Source organism: Entelurus aequoreus, linkage group LG18, assembly GCF_033978785.1.
Source record: "Entelurus aequoreus isolate RoL-2023_Sb linkage group LG18, RoL_Eaeq_v1.1, whole genome shotgun sequence".
Classification (NCBI taxonomy): Eukaryota; Metazoa; Chordata; class Actinopteri; order Syngnathiformes; family Syngnathidae; genus Entelurus; species Entelurus aequoreus.
Window position 1 is genome coordinate 38,269,277 of NC_084748.1, and position 21,729 is coordinate 38,291,005.

Genomic DNA, 21,729 nt, shown 5'->3' on the forward strand with positions numbered 1-21,729 from the left:
GCTGTTGTAACTGTAACCAAGCAGCGTAGCTGTAATGTGCTGTAAGTAGGGGGTGCTAGCGGCGAAAACGGCACCCACGCCTCCATGGTAGCCACTAGCCGCTATTCAGTAAGGTTCTCTATTGGAAGCATAAGACTGGAGCACCCCTGGATAGTCATCTCATCACCGATGACTTACCACGGTCCCGCTGGCGCTGTCAACCCGGGGGAGGGAGGTGATATAGCGGCTAGCAGGACCAGTGGGTCTCACCTGACAGGTTGCGTTTCCTTCCCTTGTTGTGGCCGCCATTGTTGTCGTTGAACCGCAAGCTCCCCGCTCCCCCGACCGTATCCTTGGCTCTCTCAAATCCCGGCGTCTTCCAGGCGGTGCTGCCCCAGCTCGCCTTTGCCGTTTCCTCCCCCAGACCCGTCGACTGCGAGTCCGCCATCTTTGACCGAGCGGTTTCACAGCCGACTGACGTCTGTGTCGCGACGTGACGTCATTACGTCCGAAGTGACTCGGCCATGGACTTAAAAAAAAAAAAAGTTGACTTTTACAACATTATTTTATTATATACATATATATAAATGTTTTGTGCGACGATTTTATGTTTTTTTTCGTACTCAAAAAGATATTTTGGTGTTTTTATTTTTTAATATCACTCTTCGACACTTCCGCCTTCTTGTTACCCAAATGAAAAATGTAAACAAAGCGTAACCTTTGGGATTGAAATGAACCACATATCTCATTCTGACTCAAATTAACCATGCTTGCATGGTTTTTATAAGTTCACCGATTAGATGATGCACTTGTAAAGGTTATTTATGGATTTATAGCCTCTGTTTGGATGCAGGACTGGAAAAAAAGAGGACCAGCAGGGGCAAGCAGGATAGAGTTTCTCCTCGTAAGGGATCCTTTTGACCGCCATAGATTCTGTTTCTCCTCGTCAATGACTCACCGGAGCAACGCAGCTCACTCGGCGAAACATAACAAAGATTCATTTTTTTATTCAACCCATATAGAGTAAACTCATGGTGGTGGCTGCGGGCTCTCCGCGGTCGCTCCCCGGCGTCGTGATCCCTCTCCCGGGGAGACATGGACTCGTCGTAGGATGCCTTCGCTGTGGAAACGGATAAGTTTCTCCGCCGCCTCGGCGCTCTGTGTGGGCTCCGTGGTCCTGCTGCTTGTGGCCCTGTCCACGGAGCGATGGGTCACCGGACGCATCTTGTGCAAAACGGGGGCCGAGATCGTCAACGCGTCGAGCCCGGAGCTGGACCTGTTCACCGGGGACGTATACTACGGTCTGTTCCGCGGAGGGAAGACCAAGAGGTGTGGACTCGGAACAAGACGCTCCAAAATCCACAGTAAGACACTAGAAACAATGTTTATAAACTCTGTTGAATACAGTTGATTTGTAAAATGTACATTACAGGGGTGTCCAAAGTGTGGCCCGGGGGCCACTTTGGGCCCTAAGTTGTTTTTGATTGGCCCTTGATTTGTTCTGAAAATTAAATGATTTCATTATTAATGTGGTATATTAATAATTATTTCTTTGTCACCTATAACACAAAAGCTAAGATAATTTTTTTCAATTTTTTCCCCAAATAGCTTATCTACGGAGCCCCTAGGACATGGGGGGATTATTTTTTTTAATTATTTTATTTTGTTTTTATTTTTTTAGACATGTATCTCGTGTGCACGAGAAACTATGTTGTACGCACGAGAAACTTTTTATAAAGTTATTTTAAAAAATTTACAAAAAATTATAATTAAAAAAAAAAACAAATTATAATTTTTTAATATTTTTTTTATATAACTTTATAAAAAGTTTGCATGTCTAAAAAAAAAAAAAAAAAATTATAAAAAAAATGTTTTCCCCCATGTCCCTTTAGGGCAGGGGTGTCAAAGTCAAATGGACGGAGGGCCAAATAAAAAATTTAGCTACAAGCCGAGGGCCGGACTGTTCGAATGTTCATTGAAAAATTTTTAAATGACGCATATAGTCTAGTGAACCTAATTGAACCTACTGAAAACCTAACAAATATATTCCAATATGATCAGATAAATAAAGCAATATTTTCTTATGGCTCTGTCAGTAATCTTTAATTTTCAACAGACACAAAAGACAAATTTCCTTTATATAAAAATCCCCATAACATGAACATTAAATGAAAGAAACCGGTATTCAAGGCACCATCAGTAGCCTATATTTTCTATTTTAGCAAAAGTGGGCTAAATTTACTTCAAAGAAAAAAACAATAATAGCAATTTTCTATCATCCACTCAACTGAAATATTTTTAAAATATAATTAAATTGAAATACAATAAAATAAAGTGCAAAAATCTATAAATCAAAAACAACACTTTGTTTAAGGAGAAGTAACATGCAGTGAAAACAAATATTAAACTTTAACTTTTAAACTTGAATTGAGTAAAAACTCTAAATATGTGATTGCACAGTAATGTTCACATTAAACCCCCCTCCTCCCTCCGTGGGAGGGAGGCGAGTTGGGTGCCCGAAACCCCCCGCTGGTTTCGGCCCGCCCCTTGGCGCGCGTGGCACGGCGGGCTCCGCGACCCGACGGCTGGCCCTCGTGGCTTGACGGCGGGCGCGTCCCGACGGGCCGCGCGTAGGGGTCAAACGCAGAAGTCTCAGGGCCTCGTGGTGAGGGGGTGGCCTGCGGGTTTCGGCCCGCTTGACCCCCCCGCTCCGCTTGGCGCGCGCGGCACATGACGGGTTCCGCCACCGACGCTCGGGCTGCAGCCCGACGGTGGTGCGGGCCCGGCGGTGACGCGCGGTTTGGGGAAACAAAGCAGAAGTCTCAGGGCCTCGGGGCCGGGTTTCGGCCCGCCCCCTTGGCGCGCGTGGCACGGCGGGCTCCGCGACTGACGGCCGGGCTGCAGCCCTTCGGCCGGCAGGCGCGTCCCGGCGGGCCGCTCGCCCCCTTTCGGAACCTTGGACCGGCATCCGCTTGGTGCGTGTAAAAGATCTGCGGTCTGCGGGCCGGTTCTAATAATAAATCAAGATCATCCCAAGGGCCGTAAAAAACCTTCTCGCGGGCCGGATATGGCCCGCGGGCCTTGACTCTGACATATGTGCTTTAGGGGATCATATTCTGATGTCATTGGTTTTATCATCATTAATGTACAAATTGTATCAAAGTGTCCCCGATGTATTCTTTAATTTTTCAGTATCGGAAAAGTTTGGACACCCTCGTTCTGGGAAAGGACTGCCCAAAGTGCAGCCCCAGGGCCATTTGCGGCCCACGGTTATTTTTTTAATGGACTAAATACTTTTTTCTTTTTTTTTTAAACACAAAGTGGAATAATAATAATAATAATAGTAATTAGCTTTATTGTCTCCGAGGAGAAATTTGTCTTGGACATCGAGACACAACGTTTCACATATATACATACTTCTCATCAAAAATTCCACATTTTAACAATTTTGTTGGGGGGGGCTGGTAATATTAAATACTGTATTTTGTGTTTTTGCCATAAAAAACAGGGTTTTCTTCGACGAAAAGGGCATAAAACTTTTTTTTTTAACTTTATATCCCCAGACTTAGACAAACTTTATTGATCCACAAGGGAAATTGTTCCACACAGTCGCTCAGTTACAAAGGATGGAAAGGGTAAGGATACTTACATACGGTCTCCCCTAGAGGGAGGGGGGGGGGGGGGGGGGGGGTTACCCACATATGCGGTCCTCTCCAAGGTTTCTCATAGTCATTCACATCTACGTCCCACTGGGGTGAGTTTTCCTTGCCCTTATGCGGGCTCTGTACCGAGGATGTCGTTGTGGCTTGTGCAGCCCTTTGAGACACTTGTGATTTAGGGCTGTATAAATAAACATTGATTGATTGATTGAGTGTGTGTTTGTGTCTCGGTTTGTTCATGCAGTCTTCCCGAAGCTTGTGCGCACGTTGAACGGTGGCCTTCATGTGATGGTGATCCTCTTCCTACTGGCGGCTATGTGCTTTGCTGTGGTCAGTCTGTCCTTCAGCATTTACAACGCGCGCAGAGTCCCCTACCAGAGTATCAAAGGTCACAAGGGACTGTACCTGTGGAACGTCATCGCTGGTATGTGACACAGAAATCGTTGGTTTGCATGACATCTGCCATTCCTCGCCATGCCCCATGTTTTCTCCCCACTAGCTGTGTTCGGCACTCTGGCAGTGCTATGCTTCCTGGCGGCCATGAGGCATCACAGCCTCACAGAGCGTGTGGCCAACTATTGGGAGAACCTCTTCGTCCTGGTGGTCCTGGACGACAGCGTGGGCTGGTCCTTCTGGCTGAGCGTCGCTAGCGTGGCGACTCACCTTGTCGTCTGCGGCGTGGTGGCGATGAGCCGCATAAAGCTGCCCAAACCAGAGGTCAAGATGCCCGACCAGCCCACCATCTCTGCTCTGGACCTGCTCTACTGACCTAGTCAAAGATGGTGCCAGCGATGTGTTGTTGTTTTTTTGCCGGTTTGCTGTCGTTGATATGAGATTTCCCCATGGAAAAATGCCAAGTCAACAGGACTTTAAATGAGGACTTTCAAAGAAAAACTGGCAATTTTGGACTGTGAAAGAACCGAATCAGTGATATAAAGACTATTTTCCAAAGGAAGGCCAAAAAGTGTTTTCATGGCAAGTGTTACAACTCTGCATTGAGATTGCGGCGTATGGAAGAAATAATTACAAATTTGTAATAGAATACAATTAAAAAGTAAGAAATGTTTTGTATCAATGTAGATGGATTCCCATTTTTTATTTTACTTTTTTTCATTTTACATATTAATTTATATATTTGTATATTATATTAATACATATTTTTAACAAAATATTGACTTTACCATTTGCGTTTGTAATTTAAACATGTAACCCAGGGGTCCCCAAACTACGGCCCACGGGCCGGATACAGCCCGCCAGCGTCCAAAATCCGGCCCGCGGGAAGTCCCAAGTTAAAAAATAAATAAATAAATATATATATATATATATATATATTGTTTTTAATTATTATTTTTTTCAAATCTGTCCTTTCTAATTCATTTTCTACCGCTTGTTAATCTCTGTGTCTCCTAGCCGCTCAGGCAAATCATATTGTCTAATAATGCATTTTCCCATAAATAACGTGACATCAGCGCGCTCTTCCAGTCAATTAATGCGCGAGGAATATGTATATATATATATGTATGTATATATATATATATATATATATAGTACAGGCCAAAAGTTTAGACACACCTTCTCATGTCAATGCGTTTTCTTTATTTTCACGACTATTTACATTGTAGATTGTCACTGAAGGCATCAAAACTATGACACCTGTGAAGTACCTTGTATCCACAATATATTGCTCTGTTTGTTTTTTGGAGGTCAATTCAATGTTTTTTTTTTGTTCTTTAAAAACAATACATTATGTGATTTTTTTTTGGAACGTCTGCTTGAAAACAATGTTAGTTTTAGGAAAAACTATATTAAAACCATGATTGTGGTAAGCTATTCAGTGACTTCACCATGACTGTTATCTTCTAAAACATAGTTTATTAGGCTTATTCTAGCAGTGTTAAAAACTATCAGTTTTGGTAAGAAAACATGCATAATGACAAATGATTGACCCGCCAAATATTGGGTAAATCAGCTTTAATGATTTATTCAATTAACAAGACTGCAAAGGCAAGATACTTAATGTTCGAACTGGAAAACTTTATTTATTGCAAATATTAGCTCATTTGGAATTTGATGCCTGCAACACGTTTCAATAAAGCTGGCACAAGTGGCAAAGAAGACTGAGAAAGTTGAGGAATACTCAATATGACTGTTGGTAAGAAAACATGCATAATGGGGTATGATTGACCCGCCAAATATTGGGTAAATCAGTAAAGCTGATTTACCCCATATAGATTATAAACTCATTTTTATCATGTAATGTAGCTAAAAACATCAAACAAAGCAATGATTTTCTGAGGTAGTACTTGGTGAAAAAAGTTGATGAAATACTGAAATAAAACATTAAAATATATTAGACATTTTTATATTTGCCAGTGCTGTACGTGCTTAATAAATAACGTGTTATATGTAGTGTTGTTAAAACTAATGTTGCATATTACATTTCAACATTAGTAATATATATATATATATATATATATACATTTTGTGCAACACGTTAAAAAACATAAACATGACCACATCCAAAAGAAAAAGTTAGATAATACATTGTGAGAATTGGTTTGAATCGAGAATCATGTTGAATCAAGAGGTCTGGTATTGGTGGATTAATATAGTGGATTAATTGTGGAGATTAAACCAATTGTGTAAAGAACCTATTACTGTATACTTTATAATTAGGGCTGTCAAAAATAACGAGTTAACTCATGTGACTAATCACAAAAAATTATCACGTTGGTTGCTAATATGCAAATTAATCACGCTATTTATTTTGACTCTATGGTTACCTGATCAGATCAATGCATCAGTGCAAAGATTAGTAAAGAGAATCCAACAAGTCTCTTCGCTGGCAAATTTCACCTCAAAATACACCCACTCTGGACTGGAGCAAATAAATGTAATCCAGTCAAATAGCCTAAAACCTTTTTTTAAAAATTATTTCTGAATGACATTCTGACAATAACATTTGTGTCCAAATATTGGGGTCTTCTTCAAATCAATTTGAATTAAGCAATCAAGTGATAATAACCTGTGACTATGCATGATTAATCCAAATGAAAAACCGTGAATAATCAAAACATTTTCTTTAATGTTTTGACAGCACCACTTATAGGAAACATTTTCCAAATATTGTCTAGCCTTATCATTTTAATAGGTCAATAAAGACGCTTTATAGTTCACGTTTGAATAGAATCAATTAGTAAATTCAATAATGGTATTTGGACCAATTAGTGTGCAAGAAAGCACGTGGATGTTCAAAACAGGGCATGCCCACATCACAAATATAACAAAATAGTACTATGTTACTGTGATATTCTTTTGATATCATAATCAAACTGAATATTAGCCATAAATATGATTATGCAAATTGTGAAAAATGACCAGTGTAAGAAATGTTGCTACACCCTCCAATTAAATGTCAAAAATGGACGATGGATTTGAATACGTTTTACATTTGTTGGGCAATTTTATGAATGTACTTATATTTTAGACAACCCATTCACATTTTATTCAGTTTAATTTTTTTCTGTTCTTTTGGCACATGTTACACATAAAGTTTTATTTTTCATTTTTATTGAACAACAAACATACATTTATAATTCACACAAAAGTCAAGGCACTTTCAACGTCAAGGAAAGAAAACAAAAGCAAATACAGAGATTATTAAATATTAATAAATAATAATAATTTAAAAAATATATATATTACTTTTTTTTTTTTTTTAAGACAAAAAGGGCTAACTAAATCACTTTAAATGTTTTTAACAAATATATCAATTTAAGGGCTTTTGTACTCTTAATCATTCTCCAAGATTTGATTGATAATTGTAAACCATTAAGCCAATTAGAAAATGTAGGCCTTACTTTTATTAATCTACATTTATGTAGAAAACATTTTGCCTGGAGACTATGGAAGTAGAATTGTCTCACATCAACTTATATATATATATATATATATATATATATATATATATATATATATATATATATATATATATATATATATATATATATATATATATATATATATATATATATATATCAATATGATATTAATACATATGCATATATTAATAAATATACAAACACAAATACAAATGAGATATACTAATAAATAAATTGTATAAATAAACGCGTATTTGTAAATATATTTTTGAGATTTGAAAATATATACAAATAAAATTTATAAATATAAAAATGTGACATACAAATAAATCAATAATTTGTATAAATAAACATGTATTTGTAAATATATTTTTGAGATTTGAGTATAAATATGCTTGATTTTGTATTCGTATTTGTATTGAATTGGCATATGTGGATCGCTTTTTTGCTTTTGTGTCGATAAGACATTCCTCCCACAAACCAGATGCACAAATAAACGTGACCTACACACTCTCCTGAACAACCAGCAGAGAGCACTGCAGCCAGCGCTTTGAGTACCTTGAAGGTAGAAAAGCGCTATAAAAGTATAACCCATTTATTTAATGTATTTTGCGCCTGTTCATAATTTCCTATGCTACTGTATGGAACTTGGTCCCATCTTCTATTTTGTGTGTTTTGCAGCATCATCTATTGCCTGGATTTTTGCCTACAATTTCTCCTGCTGCGTTCGCTTAATCAAGTAAGATACTTTCTGGTTTGTTAAAATGTAATGTTGCTTACACATTTTTCTAGCAGCTCTTGGCCTATTCATGGGGCCGAATTAAGAAGTGCACCCACAATTTAACGTTGCCCTATATCTTGTCTAGTTTGTAGCAATGAAACAGACACGACCATTTAACAATGTATTTATTTAAATATAACATTAGAAACAATGATCAATGATAAACTTTACTGTATTTTCTTGTCTCTAAGCGCAAACATGAATAGAAAGACTGTGCCTGTCTCTTTATCAACCTTAAGAGGAAGAACACGTGTAGACGTTCAAAAAAGGCTTCATCAGATTCAGACAGACATGACAGGAATAGGGGCAGATGACAGAGTTCTTTCTGAGAACACTGCCCAATCCTCTTCAGCTGAGCATGCAATGCCAGAAGTGCACGTTTTTACAGAGGAGGACATGGAATTGGAGGCAGATTTTGATGACGTGTATTGTGATGGGGATGGGACATCAGGTTCGGATTCTGAAAATTATGATGACCAACATCACTTTCCGATAGTGATGTTTTGGCATTTCCATGGTTGCCCTAACTGCACTGTTGAGTATACTCCATCTAACCCATCCCAATCTGCCAAAGGATGGAATGACCCTTCTCAAAACGAAAGTCCAATATTCAATAGGCTGGGGGGAACTACCATCACTTTGGCATCCTTTCTGTTAGGAGTTGGTGATGTGGATCCCAAGGATGCAGAGACGAATTGGGGTTTACAATTGTTCTTCCTTTTTATTATGCGGAAGCACAAGGTAGCAAAAACAAAGGCGATGGTGGAAAACACAAAACACACCATGTAAAAAACTACTAAGAGAAAACAAACATACAAAACTAAAAGCGCTAGACAAGGCTAGGAAAAATATACTTCATGAAAGAAGTAATTAGACTAGGTACAAAAAAATAAAACGCTAGACAAGGCTAGGAATAATACGGGCCAACCTGAGATGAAAGGTACACGAACTAGTGAGTTCTCCTGGCACGATCAAACGTTTGGAAGCAATGGCAAAGTTCCGGCGCTCACCGGTTGTCAGCAGCCTGGTTAAATAAGCTGTTACTAATTACTGTCAGGTGTGTGCTGCTGCCTTGCGTCAGCTGCACTCCATACTGTGAACGAGAGAGAGAGTGAACATGGAGTGCAGACAACAGAAATGAGCAAGGACATTTACAGATTACCACAGTACCCCCCCCTCAACGGACGCCTCCTGGCGGCCTACCTGGCTTGTCTGGGAATCGAACGTAAAATTCCTTGATTAAGTCCTTGTCAATTATAAGCGATCTAGAAATCCATGACCGTTCCTCCGGGCCGTACCCCTCCCAGTCCACCAGGTATTGGAAACCCCTGCCCCTTCTTCTCACATCCAAGATGGTGTTTACTGTATATGCTGGGTGACCCTCAACCAGCCTGGGTGGAGGAGGCGGTACCTCAGGAGGACTGAGCGGGCTGGATGAGACAGGCTTGATGCGGGACACGTGAAAAACAGGATGGCACTTGAGAGATCTAGGGAGATGGAGCTTGACTGCAACACGATTGATGATCTTGGCAATGGGGAATGGTCCAATGAACCTGGGAGCCAGTTTCCTAGATTCGGTGGCCAATGGTAGGTCCCGAGACGATAACCAGACCTTCTGTCCCAACCGGTAGTGTGGGGCTGGTGTGCGATGGCGGTTGGCTAAGAGTTGATTCCTGGCCGATGTTCTTCTTAACGCCGCCCTGGTGTTGCGCCAAGCCTGGTGAGCCCGATGCAGGTGTGCAGTAACTGATGGAACGTCGGCACTGGGTTGGGTAGAAGGAAAAACTGGTGGTTGGAACCCATAGGCGACGTGAAATGGAGACAGGCCGGTGGCGGAGCTAATGAGGGAATTGTGAGCGTATTCGATCCATGGGAGATTCTCAGACCAGGTCGAAGGTTGCTGATGACAAGTGCACCGGATGGCTGCCTCCAGGTCTTGGTTGGTCCGCTCGGTCTGTCCATTGCTCTGAGGGTGGTAGCCGGAGGACAGGCTAGGGGAGGCCCCCAGAGATTTGCAGAATGCCCTCCAGACGGCCGAGGAAAACTGTGGTCCTCTGTCGGATACCACATCAGTGGGGATGCCGTGCAGCCGGAAAGCGTGGAGCACTAATAATTGGGCAGTTTCAAGAGCTGACGGCAGCTTGGAGAGGGCCACGAAGTGGGCCATCTTCGAGAACCGGTCCACAATTGTCAAGACAGTGTCATTACCCTCGGAGGGGGGCAGTCCTGTGACAAAGTCCACAGCTATGTGTGACCACGGGCGGGAGGGGATGGGTAATGGGTGTAACAGTCCTGCTGGAGCCTGGTGGGATGCCTTGTTCCGGGCGCAGATCCGACATGCTGCCACAAACGCCTTCGTATCTGCCAGAATGGATGGCCACCAAAAACGCTGGGAGAGGACAAAACTGGTGCGACGAATACCTGGATGGCAAGCGATCTTCGACCCATGTGCCCAATCCAGAACGCTGGAACGGAGCCGAGGAACCACAAACAACCGACCTGGTGGGCAGCCCCGAGGAGATGTGTCCGACTTCAGGGCCTCCAAGACTTGCCGCTCGATGTCCCACTGGAGTCCCCCAATGACGTGGGTATGGGGAACAATTGGTTCATGTGAAGAATTCTCAAAGGACGAAGAGTAGACACGGGACAGGGCATCGGGCTTCCCATTCTGAGAACCAGGTCGGAAAGTGATGATAAAGTTAAAACGGGTCAGAAATAGTTGCCACCTGGCCTGGCGGGGGTTCAGTCTCTGTGCGGTCCTTAAGTAGGACAGGTTCTTGTGGTCTGTGTAGATGATGAATGGTTGCTCCGCCCCTTCCAGCCAATGTCTCCACTCCTGAAGGGCCAAAATGACCGCCAGAAGCTCCCTGTTGCCAATGTCGTAATTTCTCTCAGCAGGGGATAGGCGACGAGAGAAGAAAGCACAGGGGTGCAACTTCTGGTCGGTTGTGGATTGCTGGGAGAGCACGGCCCCTACACCTGAATCAGAAGCGTCCACTTCAACAAAAAATTGGAGAGAACGGTCAGGGTAACACAGAACAGGAGCCGAAGTAAACAATCTTTTCAGCCTCAAGAACGCGGAATTGGCTTCGGGTGTCCATTCAAACGGAACCTTAGTAGAGGTTAGCCTCGTAAGTGGCTCAGCGACGCGACTAAAATTACGAATAAATCGCCTATAAAAATTAGAGAAGCCCAAGAATCTCTGAAGGTGCTTCTTGGAAACCGGAGTGGGCCAATCTACTACTGCTTTTACCTTAGCGGGATCCGGTCTGAGTCTACCCTCCTCAATGATAAAACCTAAGAATGGAATGGAGGATGAGTGAAACTCGCATTTTTCCGCCTTGACGAACAGTTTGTTCTCGAGCAATCGTTGAAGGACTAACCGAACCTGCTGCACATGTTCGTCAAATGTTGATGAATAAATTAATATATCGTCCAAGTAAACAAAGAGAAAACGACCTGTCATGTCCCGAAAAATGTCATTAATGAAGGCCTGAAAAACGCCAGGTGCATTAGTAAGTCCAAAAGGCATGACAAGATACTCAAAATGTCCGAGAGGAGTGTTGAATGCGGTCTTCCATTCATCCCCCTCTCGGATGCGAACTAGATGGTAAGCGTTACGTAGATCGAGTTTAGTAAAAAACCTAGCTGATTGTAATGGAGTAAAAGCAGAATCAAGGAGTGGTAGAGGATACTTATTCTTGATAGTAATCTGATTAAGAGTCCGGTAGTCAATACAAGGCCGTAGCGACTTGTCCTTCTTTTCGACAAAAAAAAATCCAGCGGCTACAGGTGCGGTCGAAGGGCGAATGAGGCCGGCAGCTATAGATGTGTTTATGTATTCTTCTAGTGCTTTGAGTTCGGTGTTAGACACCTTGTACAAACGGGTCGATGGTAGTGCTTGGGCACGTTTGTCAAGTCTATGTTCTCTATAACAGCGGTAGGTGGCGGTGTATGAGATCCTGCTGCGGAACGAAGACAATGTGTGTGGCAGGTTACACTCCAATTAATAATGGCCGAACGAGGCCAGTCTATGTGCGGGTTATGCTTATGTAACCAGGTTAACCCTAGAATGACGGGCGCGGACCGTGATGGCACAACAAGAAAAATTATTTTCTCACAATGATTACCAGACAAGCGCAGGTTGAGTGGGAGTGTCTGGTGGGTTATGCTGGCTAATAGGCGCCCATCAAGAGAATACACCCTCTTGGGCACATACAGTTTGACAACAGGAATCTTATGGAGTCTCATGAACTCAAAATCCAAAAAGTTATCATCTGCTCCTGAGTCAATGAGAGCGCAAATGTCTATTTGTTGGTTAGACCAAGAAAGAGTACCTTTTAGCTGCATTCTGCCTGCGGCCAACGAAGGAGAACGGCGACCTCTGGTGGACGTGTCCTCTGGCGAGTGATGGCGCACCCGTGGCCGTGCGGCGGGGCGCGGCAGTTCTTTGCAGCGGCAGATGAGATGATCAGCGGCCCCACAGTATAGGCAGAGTTGGAGGCGAACGCGACGTTCCCTCTCGGCGGTGGTGAGTCGGCGGCCTCCCAGTTGCATCGGCTCATCTATCTGCCATGAAGGGGAGGTGTCTTCGAGTTGCTCCGTCTTGCAGATGGCAGGTCTAGCTGGCGTTGATTGGCTGCTAGGTGGGGCTTGTCTCCCTCGTCGATCCCTCCTCTCCTCCAATAGGCGGAAGTCGATTTGCACCGCCAGCTCGATGAGATCATCCAGATTCGTCGGGAGTGACAGCGGGATCATCATGTGACGAATCTCGTCCGCGAGACCCAGGAAGAAAGCGTCCAACAGTGCTGAGGGACCCCAGTCACAATCGGCCGCCATGGTGCGGAACTCGATCGCGTAATCCGCGACCCGTCGTGAACCCTGTTGCAGCCGGAAAAGGGATCTCGCTGCCTCTCTACCTGGGAGTCGTCGTTGGAAGATTTGCTTCAAGGATTTGGAAAAGTTCGCGTATGTGGAGCTGGAGGTGGTCTGGCGGTTCCATTCGGCAGTCGCCCAGGTGCCAGCACGGCCAGACAGGTGAGAGATGACAAACGCTACCTTAGCCCGCTCAGAGGTGAATGCGGAAGCGTTTAGCTCGAAATGAAGTTCACACTGCGTCAGGAATTGTCTTACGTCTTCCCTTTCCCCTGAAAAACGTTCGGGTTGGGATAGCCGTATGTTGCTGGTACTTGCGGGTTGTGTAGGTTGGGTGGATGCCTGGTCAGGCACAGTGGTCGAGGTGGGTATGACGGTGGCTAGCAGCGTGTTGACTCGCTCCAACATGGCGTCTTGACGCTCCGACATCCCCTGTAGACCTCGGCTCAGGTGGTCGAGCTGGTCCCCCTGCTGGTTGATCCGTTGAGCATGGCCTTGAAATGCTCTTTTCCAGAAGTCTGTCTCTGCGGGTTCCATGGTATGGCCGGAACTTTCTGTTAGGAGTTGGTGATGTGGATCCCAAGGATGCAGAGACGAATTGGGGTTTACAATTGTTCTTCCTTTTTATTATGCGGAAGCACAAGGTAGCAAAAACAAAGGCGATGGTGGAAAACACAAAACACACCATGTAAAAAACTACTAAGAGAAAACAAACATACAAAACTAAAAGCGCTAGACAAGGCTAGGAAAAATATACTTCATGAAAGAAGTAATTAGACTAGGTACAAAAAAATAAAACGCTAGACAAGGCTAGGAATAATACGGGCCAACCTGAGATGAAAGGTACACGAACTAGTGAGTTCTCCTGGCACGATCAAACGTTTGGAAGCAATGGCAAAGTTCCGGCGCTCACCGGTTGTCAGCAGCCTGGTTAAATAAGCTGTTACTAATTACTGTCAGGTGTGTGCTGCTGCCTTGCGTCAGCTGCACTCCATACTGTGAACGAGAGAGAGAGTGAACATGGAGTGCAGACAACAGAAATGAGCAAGGACATTTACAGATTACCACACTTTCCTCCTTGAAGGCCACTCTAAGTAAATATGCCAAAACATTGGCAGAGGGCATGACATTAGGGCTGCAGATTAATATAGATGGACTTCCTTTATTTAAAAGTTCCACTGTACAGCTGTGGCCCATCCTTGGCTTACTGGTTACCGTCCCCATGAAGGAACCCGTTGTCATTGGGGCGTACTGTGGACCAAAAAAACCTAGTTCGGCCACAGAGTTCCTATCTGATTTTGTCAGAGAACTACAGGAGCTAGAGGCTGGGTTTTGCTTTGAAGATAAGAATCTTAAAATTGAGCTTCACACAGTAATCTGTGATACCCCTGCACGGGCCTTTTGTGGAAAAAAAATGCTTGCCATGGGTGCGATAAGTGCATACACCCAGGGCGGGCAATACCAGAACCGGCTAATGTCGTTCCCTGGACCAGAGCACCCCCTTAGAACCGACATCTCATTTAAATAACCTGAAGGATTTTCCCGGCAGTCTCCATTCTATACCTACCCCTTCAACTCCGACAGAATGAACATATTTTCTGTAAATGATCCATCTGATGAGCTGAAGTTGGTTGAGGTGTAAGCGCTGCGACAAAGATTTGTAGCCTTGCCGTACAGGGATGGTTTCGTGGCCTTGCCCCTCCTCCACTAAATGAAACAACAAAAAAATTTTCAAGTTCAAATCAGTTAAAACAATCAGGAGTTCAAATCGGTTCAATTAATCAGTTTAAACAATCAGTTCAAGTTACAAACTCTAATACTATAGTTGACTACCGACTTCTGACTATGACTTCCATTACTCTGAATGAAAATTAGCTGTAAGTATTATACGAAAGTTGGTATTATTCCATGTATACACTACACCCATAATTTCAAACCCTACTTTAGGATTGAGCTGAAGTTCTGACTATTATGACCTGTACTTTTACCTTTCTTATACTTCCCACCTTGGGGCACCATTCAGGTTAAATCTTAGCTCATCTTACTTGCTTATTTGTATACACTAACACCTGTGCTGCTTTTGTCCATGTTGTTCCTTTGACGATGAATAAATACCCCTTTTCTTTCTTTCTACATTAAGGATGCCTTTTCATCTGATCAAATTTCAAATTAATGGGTACATTGCGGTTGTCCCAAGTGGATGGTATGATGATGGAATGGTTTTCTGGCCCAGCTATAAAAACACAGACAGAGTGAAAAGGTCCGCTTTAAATGAGGAGCAGCATGCGCCAGACTGGCCAAGATATGACGTTTCTGTTGTCCGAACTTGTGGTATGCAAATTCATAAATTTCTTGTTTAAAAATAACGTCATAGTTGCTTCTCTTTCTGCTTGGAATAACCTATTCTGTCTATGTTCTGACCAGGTCTCTTGTAAGAGAGATACCTGATACATCATCAATAATATTCTGTTCAGCTCTACAGCTAATTTGAAACTCATGTTCATTTTAACATATTCAATTTTAGACAACTACAAAGACGCATTCAATATAATGCAACAATATCGAAACGGCTGCAACACCTCAGACCTGCAATCTGAGGCAGAGAATGAGGTTGAGCTTCCAGAAAAAAGGAACAGGAAGCCAGTGTAAGTGTGTTCTGTCTTGTTTTTGTCATGTTTCTACAGTAATAGGAATGTTATTTCCGGTAGCATTTAAAAATAGACCAGAAATGCTTGTACTATATGTATATTTGTCAATTTTGGTATTGCAATAATCCTAATGATATGGTTACCCAACAGCCATCGTCTCGGGGACTCGGATGATAGCAATGGTGACCTCGCATCTCTGGGGTTGGCAAGCCAATTGCACTGGCAGAGTAAGGAATAATCTCTTAACATCGAAAAAACGAAACCACCACATTAATATTAAAGATATGGTTAACATTCTTAGTGCTAAAGATATTCACCTCTCTACAGATCACAACCATTTAATACCAATTTATCTCCCTTAGCACCTCACCATGGGGAAGGACTTATTCATATGCCTTCACCAGCACCTGCATTAAACATGCAGAGAGTTACACAAGGTAAGGACTGATCTCTGAAATATTAGTGAATAGATAGACCCCTTGGGTATTATCAGTCATGGTTAACTGATGACTCTCACAATGCCCACCTCACTAGGAACGGCAGTCCCTCCTCGACTCCCTCCACCCCCCGCACCAGCCCTCAACATGTGGCAGACAGAGGAGCCTGCATCCAGCCTGTCATACAGGCCAACATGGCAAGGGGGAAGAATTTCCTGCTCTGGTGAGCAATAACTGACAAATACCGGATGGTCATTCTGTGCCACAGATTTTGGAAAAAATTCAAATTCACAACCAATCACATATTTTCTTCAAACTTCGTCAATAACTTTTGTCATTAACTAAGGTCAATAGCTAATGTCAGAATTATGAGTAATGAGGATAAACACTGAAACATGATATATTTTATACTGCTGTTTGTCAACAGCGGCTGAGGTCCAGATCCTTAGCCTGCTGGAAACGATTAAACGCACCCAAGACCAGCTGGTGGCGAAGGTCAACATCTTAATCAGCAGGTTGACCACTACCCCGTGGCCAGAAGTTGAAATGCCGGCCAATATCCAGTTTCCACTGGAACAGTTGGAGGCAGTGGAGGCATTTGAGGCATTTTTGAAGGAACCATCAAATGGCCCAGCTCGACAAAGAGTGGTGAGGTTTCTTACTTAATATGAATGGTGCCATTAGATTTATTGATTGTCCATGATTATGCAAATATTCTATTGAATCAGCCCTGACAACCAGGCCTGTCCTGAACCGCATTTTTCCCAGTGGTAAGATTATGTCAGTGAGCCACAATCTGCCTGGTTTGACATTGTGTGTAAAGGTAGCATAGTTCCATGAGCCAAGAGAACAGGTTCTGTTTTTCTACATTTCTGGACTCTTTCAACAGGAACAAAAACATTTTAAATGCAACCTAAGCTTAAAAATGTTTACCTGTTTGTTTAAAGAGATGTCTTCGCCTTTTAGATTTCTTCTTTGGCCACCATTGGAGGCCAGGATGTGAAGCGGGTGACCTGGAACATCCTGGGCAGGATCTTCACAGATGAGGTTTCACATCAGATAAATTGGAAGGGTGTCAACAACAAAAAGGCCTTTAGCAGGATGGCAACAAAGACCTTGCTTTTCAGTAAGTATATAATTCAAAGTAATATTACATACGTTCAAAGTCAATAATGGGGGCAGCCTTAAAAATCGTAGCAACCATCATACCTGTAGCTGCTCCCAAACTTATTCTCTTGGTCAGATTAACGTAACGCTTCAACTGATGTTTGTCGACTTCCTTTATTGCGTTTCTTCGCATGTTCAACACCGTCAAACTCCGTAAAAAAACCTGAAATAAAGTAATAGAAAATCACATGAGCTAGTGAAAACATTCTTGTTAACTATCTGAATAATGATAATAACACAAATCCTACCTTTCTGACAACATGCACTTTGCTGTGAGACTCCCTCCTTTTGATTCCTTTTGTCGCTGACACTGTAAACTGCGTTGACAATGGCTGTGATTCTCTCCGCCTCTAATTGAGTAGTTAATTGGACTTGTTCACGTTGCCTCGTGCGCTGCAGCTGGCTACCTAACGTGATATGTTCGGAGCTGAAAAATCGTGTCCGACTTCTAAGCCGACGTTAGTGTCGCGACCATATCACGTGACCCATAACATCGCGGGAGCAAGTTTTCAGGAGGCGTTGTCTATGGTTCCTTGTAGTGCGAGACAGCGCGGGCTGCGACTGCAACCGGCTCGCCAACGCCCCTTCACAGCGGAATGGTTCCTATTGGTTATAAGTTCAGTGACGTGTGTTCAGGTCCGCACTCTCCTATTTATATGATGTGAAGTCTTGTTAATAGGCCTACACAAATACAAACATAGAATGATAGTACAAATATAATAAAACAATGTAAACTTCCCAAAGTTGGGTTATGGATATTTATTTATGCCTCCCCCCGCCGCTGTCATCCAACAGAGCCAAACCACACAGATTTATCCACATATAGTACTCTGATCAAGGAACCAAATAACGATATTGTTTGAACATTTTGGATGTCTTGCACACCTATACCCTGATCACAAATTCATAGTTTACGCACCTCTTATTTTAACCACCTCCTGTAACTTTAAGTCATGTTTCACTTTCAAATGTAATCTCCTTAATAACTATCTCATATTTTGTATTGCGTAAGCATACTTGGCTTTGGATGCTACATACCATAAACATATCTGTCTTGTAATTTTGTTTGATTACAGGTGCTGTGAGAAAAAATGTGGTGACAAGGTCAGCCACGGACGCTGAGGTCACCAAACACGCGATCAGATGGTTCAACCTGGCGGCGGATCGGGCAGCGAGGAGACGAGTAGTGCTGGAGTTAAATAAAGGCAAAGGTATGGTTTGAATTCATTTCCAACATGCATATACAATATTGTGCATCACATATTTCCAGTTTCCTATTACAACATGTCTGAAAAGGAGTAGGAAGAAAGCAGAGCCTATTAATCCTACCCCATTTCCATTTCATTGCAATTTTCTTACATGTGTTTATTTCCTGTTCTCAATTTGTAGCACAAACAAATGAAATCATCTATAGTTGTTTATAAATTATAAATAAAATGTTTAACAAGCTTATCAGGATTCTTCTTCCTTGTACTTTGTAAACACTGAGTTTGAACAGTCTCTTAAACTTGATCATATTAGTACTTTGTTGGACTTCTTTGCTTAATCCATTCCATAATAAAAAAATAAAAAAAAGTGTTGTACGTTTATACAAATGTTTTAAGTTTACTTTCCCCAAAAGTTAAATGTCTTCTCTTTTGTTGAGAAACATTTTTGTACATTCTTAGCTAGCAGGTTATAGTTTGCTTTGTACGTACTTTTAGCTCTTTTCATATGCACCAAATCATAGAATTTTAAAATTTGTGATTCAGTCAAAGGGTTTGAATGTTCTTGATAACCATTATTATGTATTATTCTAACTGACCTTTTGTGAAACGGTTAATGAATGAAGTGTATTTTTGTAGTTATTTTCCCATATTTCTACACAATAACTCCGATTTGGTAACACTAGGTAACAGTAAATAGTTGTGATTGTTGGTCCAGAATGTATTTTTCTTTATTCATTTTTGATGTATTTCTTACCACTTTATGTTGTGTATTTTTATATGTAATTTCCAGTTCATTTTATCATCTATAATTACACATTAAAATGTGATTAATTTTACCATGTCAATTCCTACTCCGGCTATTTGTATTTGTGTTTGACTTTCTCTTCTAATATTACCAAATAGCATTATCTTAGTTTAACTGAGATTCCAAGATAGTTTGTTATTTTCAAACCATCTCTTTAATGTATTAATTTGTTCTGTTATTATTCATATTAGCTTCTGTGTGTTGGTTCCTCTTTAGTCCGTAAACACTGCAGCTGCACGCTGGTATGCCAGCTATGGAAGGGACAGAAAGTTGTTGCAGCATCAAACAATGTATGACACGTTTGCAATAGTATATTGTCTGATTATACATTTTCTTGCTGCGTCTCAAGACTTAACTGGGTTTCTGGAGCCAATAGAAGACGATTCAGTAAGTAGTGTGCATTTTATTGAGAGTACTACAGGTATTTTCAAATGTGAACAAGTTCTCTTGATTCATATACCAGGAAGAAGGCACACCTGTGGACTGCACCTCTGCAGATGAGGAGACGCTCTCAATGGATTCTAGAAGGCTTGCGGTATTATCCAATTTGTACACCTAAACTTCTGACGTAATCCAAAATTAAAATAGGTCAGTTGTGCTAACATGTGCATGTGCTACAGGATCAAGAGACTGCACAGTCGCCAACAGACGCTAACATTGTAAGTATATGATGATGTGACGCTATGACCAACAAATCACCGTGTGCTATTTTACATTTCTCTTACAGAACTCCCGAACCATCAGAACAATGTACGCCAAACACTTGCGGAAACAGACCGAGCTGGCACAACTCCAAATCCAGACAGAGAAACGCAACCTGGAAGCGACTGAGCTGGATATTGAAATAAAAAAGAGGAAGTTGAGAACTTGACCTGGAGATCCTGAAATTGGAACATGAGGCGAGTATGGCCGCACATATTAGGGCCTTTTCCACCAAAAATTCAGTTGAGGTAATTTATACAAATCAGGCTGGTGACTTATAAAGCAGCAGTACAGTATGCTTAAATAAACAGACAATATTAAGTCAGATTTATTTAATTAAAGAGTAAAAAACAATATACAAAACAATATCGTTTTAAAACAGGCTTCCATTTTTTTTAAAATAAAAAGTAAGGCTTTTGTCCAGTGTCCAACAGTGAGAAAGTTGTCCCCGAAATGATGAATTCTTGAGGGTCAGGTGATTCCTTATTAAGAATGGGCGATATAGCCTAAAATCTATAATGCGAGTAACCAAGTAAATAGTGAATATTTAATTAGATTTACATTCTTTTCACTCGTTTACCGCCCCCTCTATTTCACATTTATCCTCAAACAACGAGATCGCCAAGTCCCAGTGAGCAGCTGGAGTCGCCACGTTGGAGGTTAATTTGTCTTTATTACGAAAGCTTTTTTTGACACTGAATTTATTAACTGACTTTTTTTGCATTTGAATTTTGCAAACTGAATTATCTTGACAATTTCATTGAATAAAACGTGCAAGCAAAATTTGGGATTGTGAGAATTAAGTTTGGTAAAATACAGTGATTTAAAATTCAGTCTAAAAAAAATCACTCTAAAAATGAAGTGCAAAAATATCCGTTGCTTCAAAACTCAAGACCCACTTTTGGTAAAATTAGGACTGACGAAATGGATCCTGTCTGAGAACCAGCCAATGAGGTGTCAAGTTTGAAGTCCTGTGACAGGGGTCTTCCAAAGAAGCAGTTAATGCAGAAGTACACGATAGAGGCCATATCATCTGCCGTATGTGCTTGGATCCTTTTTTATGAACACTTTAAACAGTGGAGGTTTCTGTACATTAGTGAAAAAAATCTCTATTCTGTAAAAAAAGAGAAAAGTTGATCACACGATGGTACAAACACTCACATAATAATGACTGATACTAAAAACTTGATGACAGACTATCACAAAAAACGGAATAACATTTTTTGTAGGATTTACTATATCAACTATGAACAATAAAACACTAAGTATTGAGAATATATAAACGTTGCTCCTCTACTTCCCAGACCACCTCCTTGATTGACATCTTCTATAATCCAGCAAGAACAACAAAGATGCAACAAACTCAGGGAAACATAAATGCTAAGATTAAAAAACATCCACATATTCGATACAATATCACTGTTCTGCAGAACATTGTTGCTGAAATCTGCTTCCATTTGACAACTCGCTCCTCAGGCTTGTTGCTGTGTAAACAAACCTTCGTGCCTCGTCTGCATGGAGCTGCTGTGACACAGTTCTTATGGTTACCCTAGTAACTCGTATGTCACTGAAATGTGCAGATTCTAA

The 21,729-nt window shown here is 41.7% G+C and overlaps 3 protein-coding genes across 5 annotated transcripts in view; 2 read left to right on the plus strand and 1 right to left on the minus strand.

Annotated features, from left to right (window-relative positions):
• tapt1b (transmembrane anterior posterior transformation 1b) overlaps nt 1-473 on the minus strand; it is a 24,486-nt gene extending 24,013 nt beyond the window's left edge. Inside the window, exon 1 of the mRNA XM_062027134.1 lies at nt 250-473. Coding sequence (XP_061883118.1) covers nt 250-427 — 178 coding nt within the window. The 5' untranslated portion in view covers nt 428-473. The remainder of the gene's footprint in view (nt 1-249) is intronic.
• clrn2 (clarin 2) overlaps nt 1-5,461 on the plus strand; it is a 5,758-nt gene extending 297 nt beyond the window's left edge. The window contains exons 1-4 of one of the 3 annotated variants that reach the window (XM_062027137.1): nt 77-883; nt 1,002-1,343; nt 3,883-4,062; nt 4,138-5,461. In XM_062027137.1, the coding sequence (XP_061883121.1) occupies nt 1,091-1,343; nt 3,883-4,062; nt 4,138-4,406 (702 nt within the window). In that variant the 5' untranslated portion in view covers nt 77-883; nt 1,002-1,090 and the 3' untranslated portion in view covers nt 4,407-5,461. Of the gene's footprint in view, nt 1-76; nt 1,344-3,882; nt 4,063-4,137 lie in introns of those variants that run through there. The other 2 variants (XM_062027136.1, XM_062027135.1) reach the window with 2 other exon arrangements.
• A 10,916-nt stretch (nt 5,462-16,377) lies between these two features.
• On the plus strand, nt 16,378-20,450 carry LOC133633611 (uncharacterized). The gene is made up of 8 exons (XM_062026193.1): nt 16,378-16,483; nt 16,688-16,908; nt 17,227-17,386; nt 18,504-18,638; nt 19,790-19,827; nt 19,904-19,975; nt 20,061-20,099; nt 20,168-20,450. Exons 1-8 carry the CDS (start codon nt 16,408-16,410, stop codon nt 20,309-20,311), a joined length of 885 nt encoding a protein of 294 aa, XP_061882177.1. The 5' UTR covers nt 16,378-16,407; the 3' UTR covers nt 20,312-20,450.
• The last annotated feature ends 1,279 nt before the right edge of the window (nt 20,451-21,729 follow it).

What these genes read in the sequence shown, in the direction of transcription:
- LOC133633611 (XM_062026193.1), top strand. Translation starts at nt 16,408, where the DNA reads ATGTGGCAGACAGAGGAGCCTGCATCCAGCCTGTCATACAGGCCAACA. An exon ending in GGAGTTAAATAAAGGCAAAG is followed by an intron (nt 18,639 to 19,789) that starts GTATGGTTTGAA and finishes CTGCGTCTCAAG; the next exon opens with ACTTAACTGGGTTTCTGGAG. An exon ending in AGCCAATAGAAGACGATTCA is followed by an intron (nt 19,828 to 19,903) that starts GTAAGTAGTGTG and finishes TTCATATACCAG; the next exon opens with GAAGAAGGCACACCTGTGGA.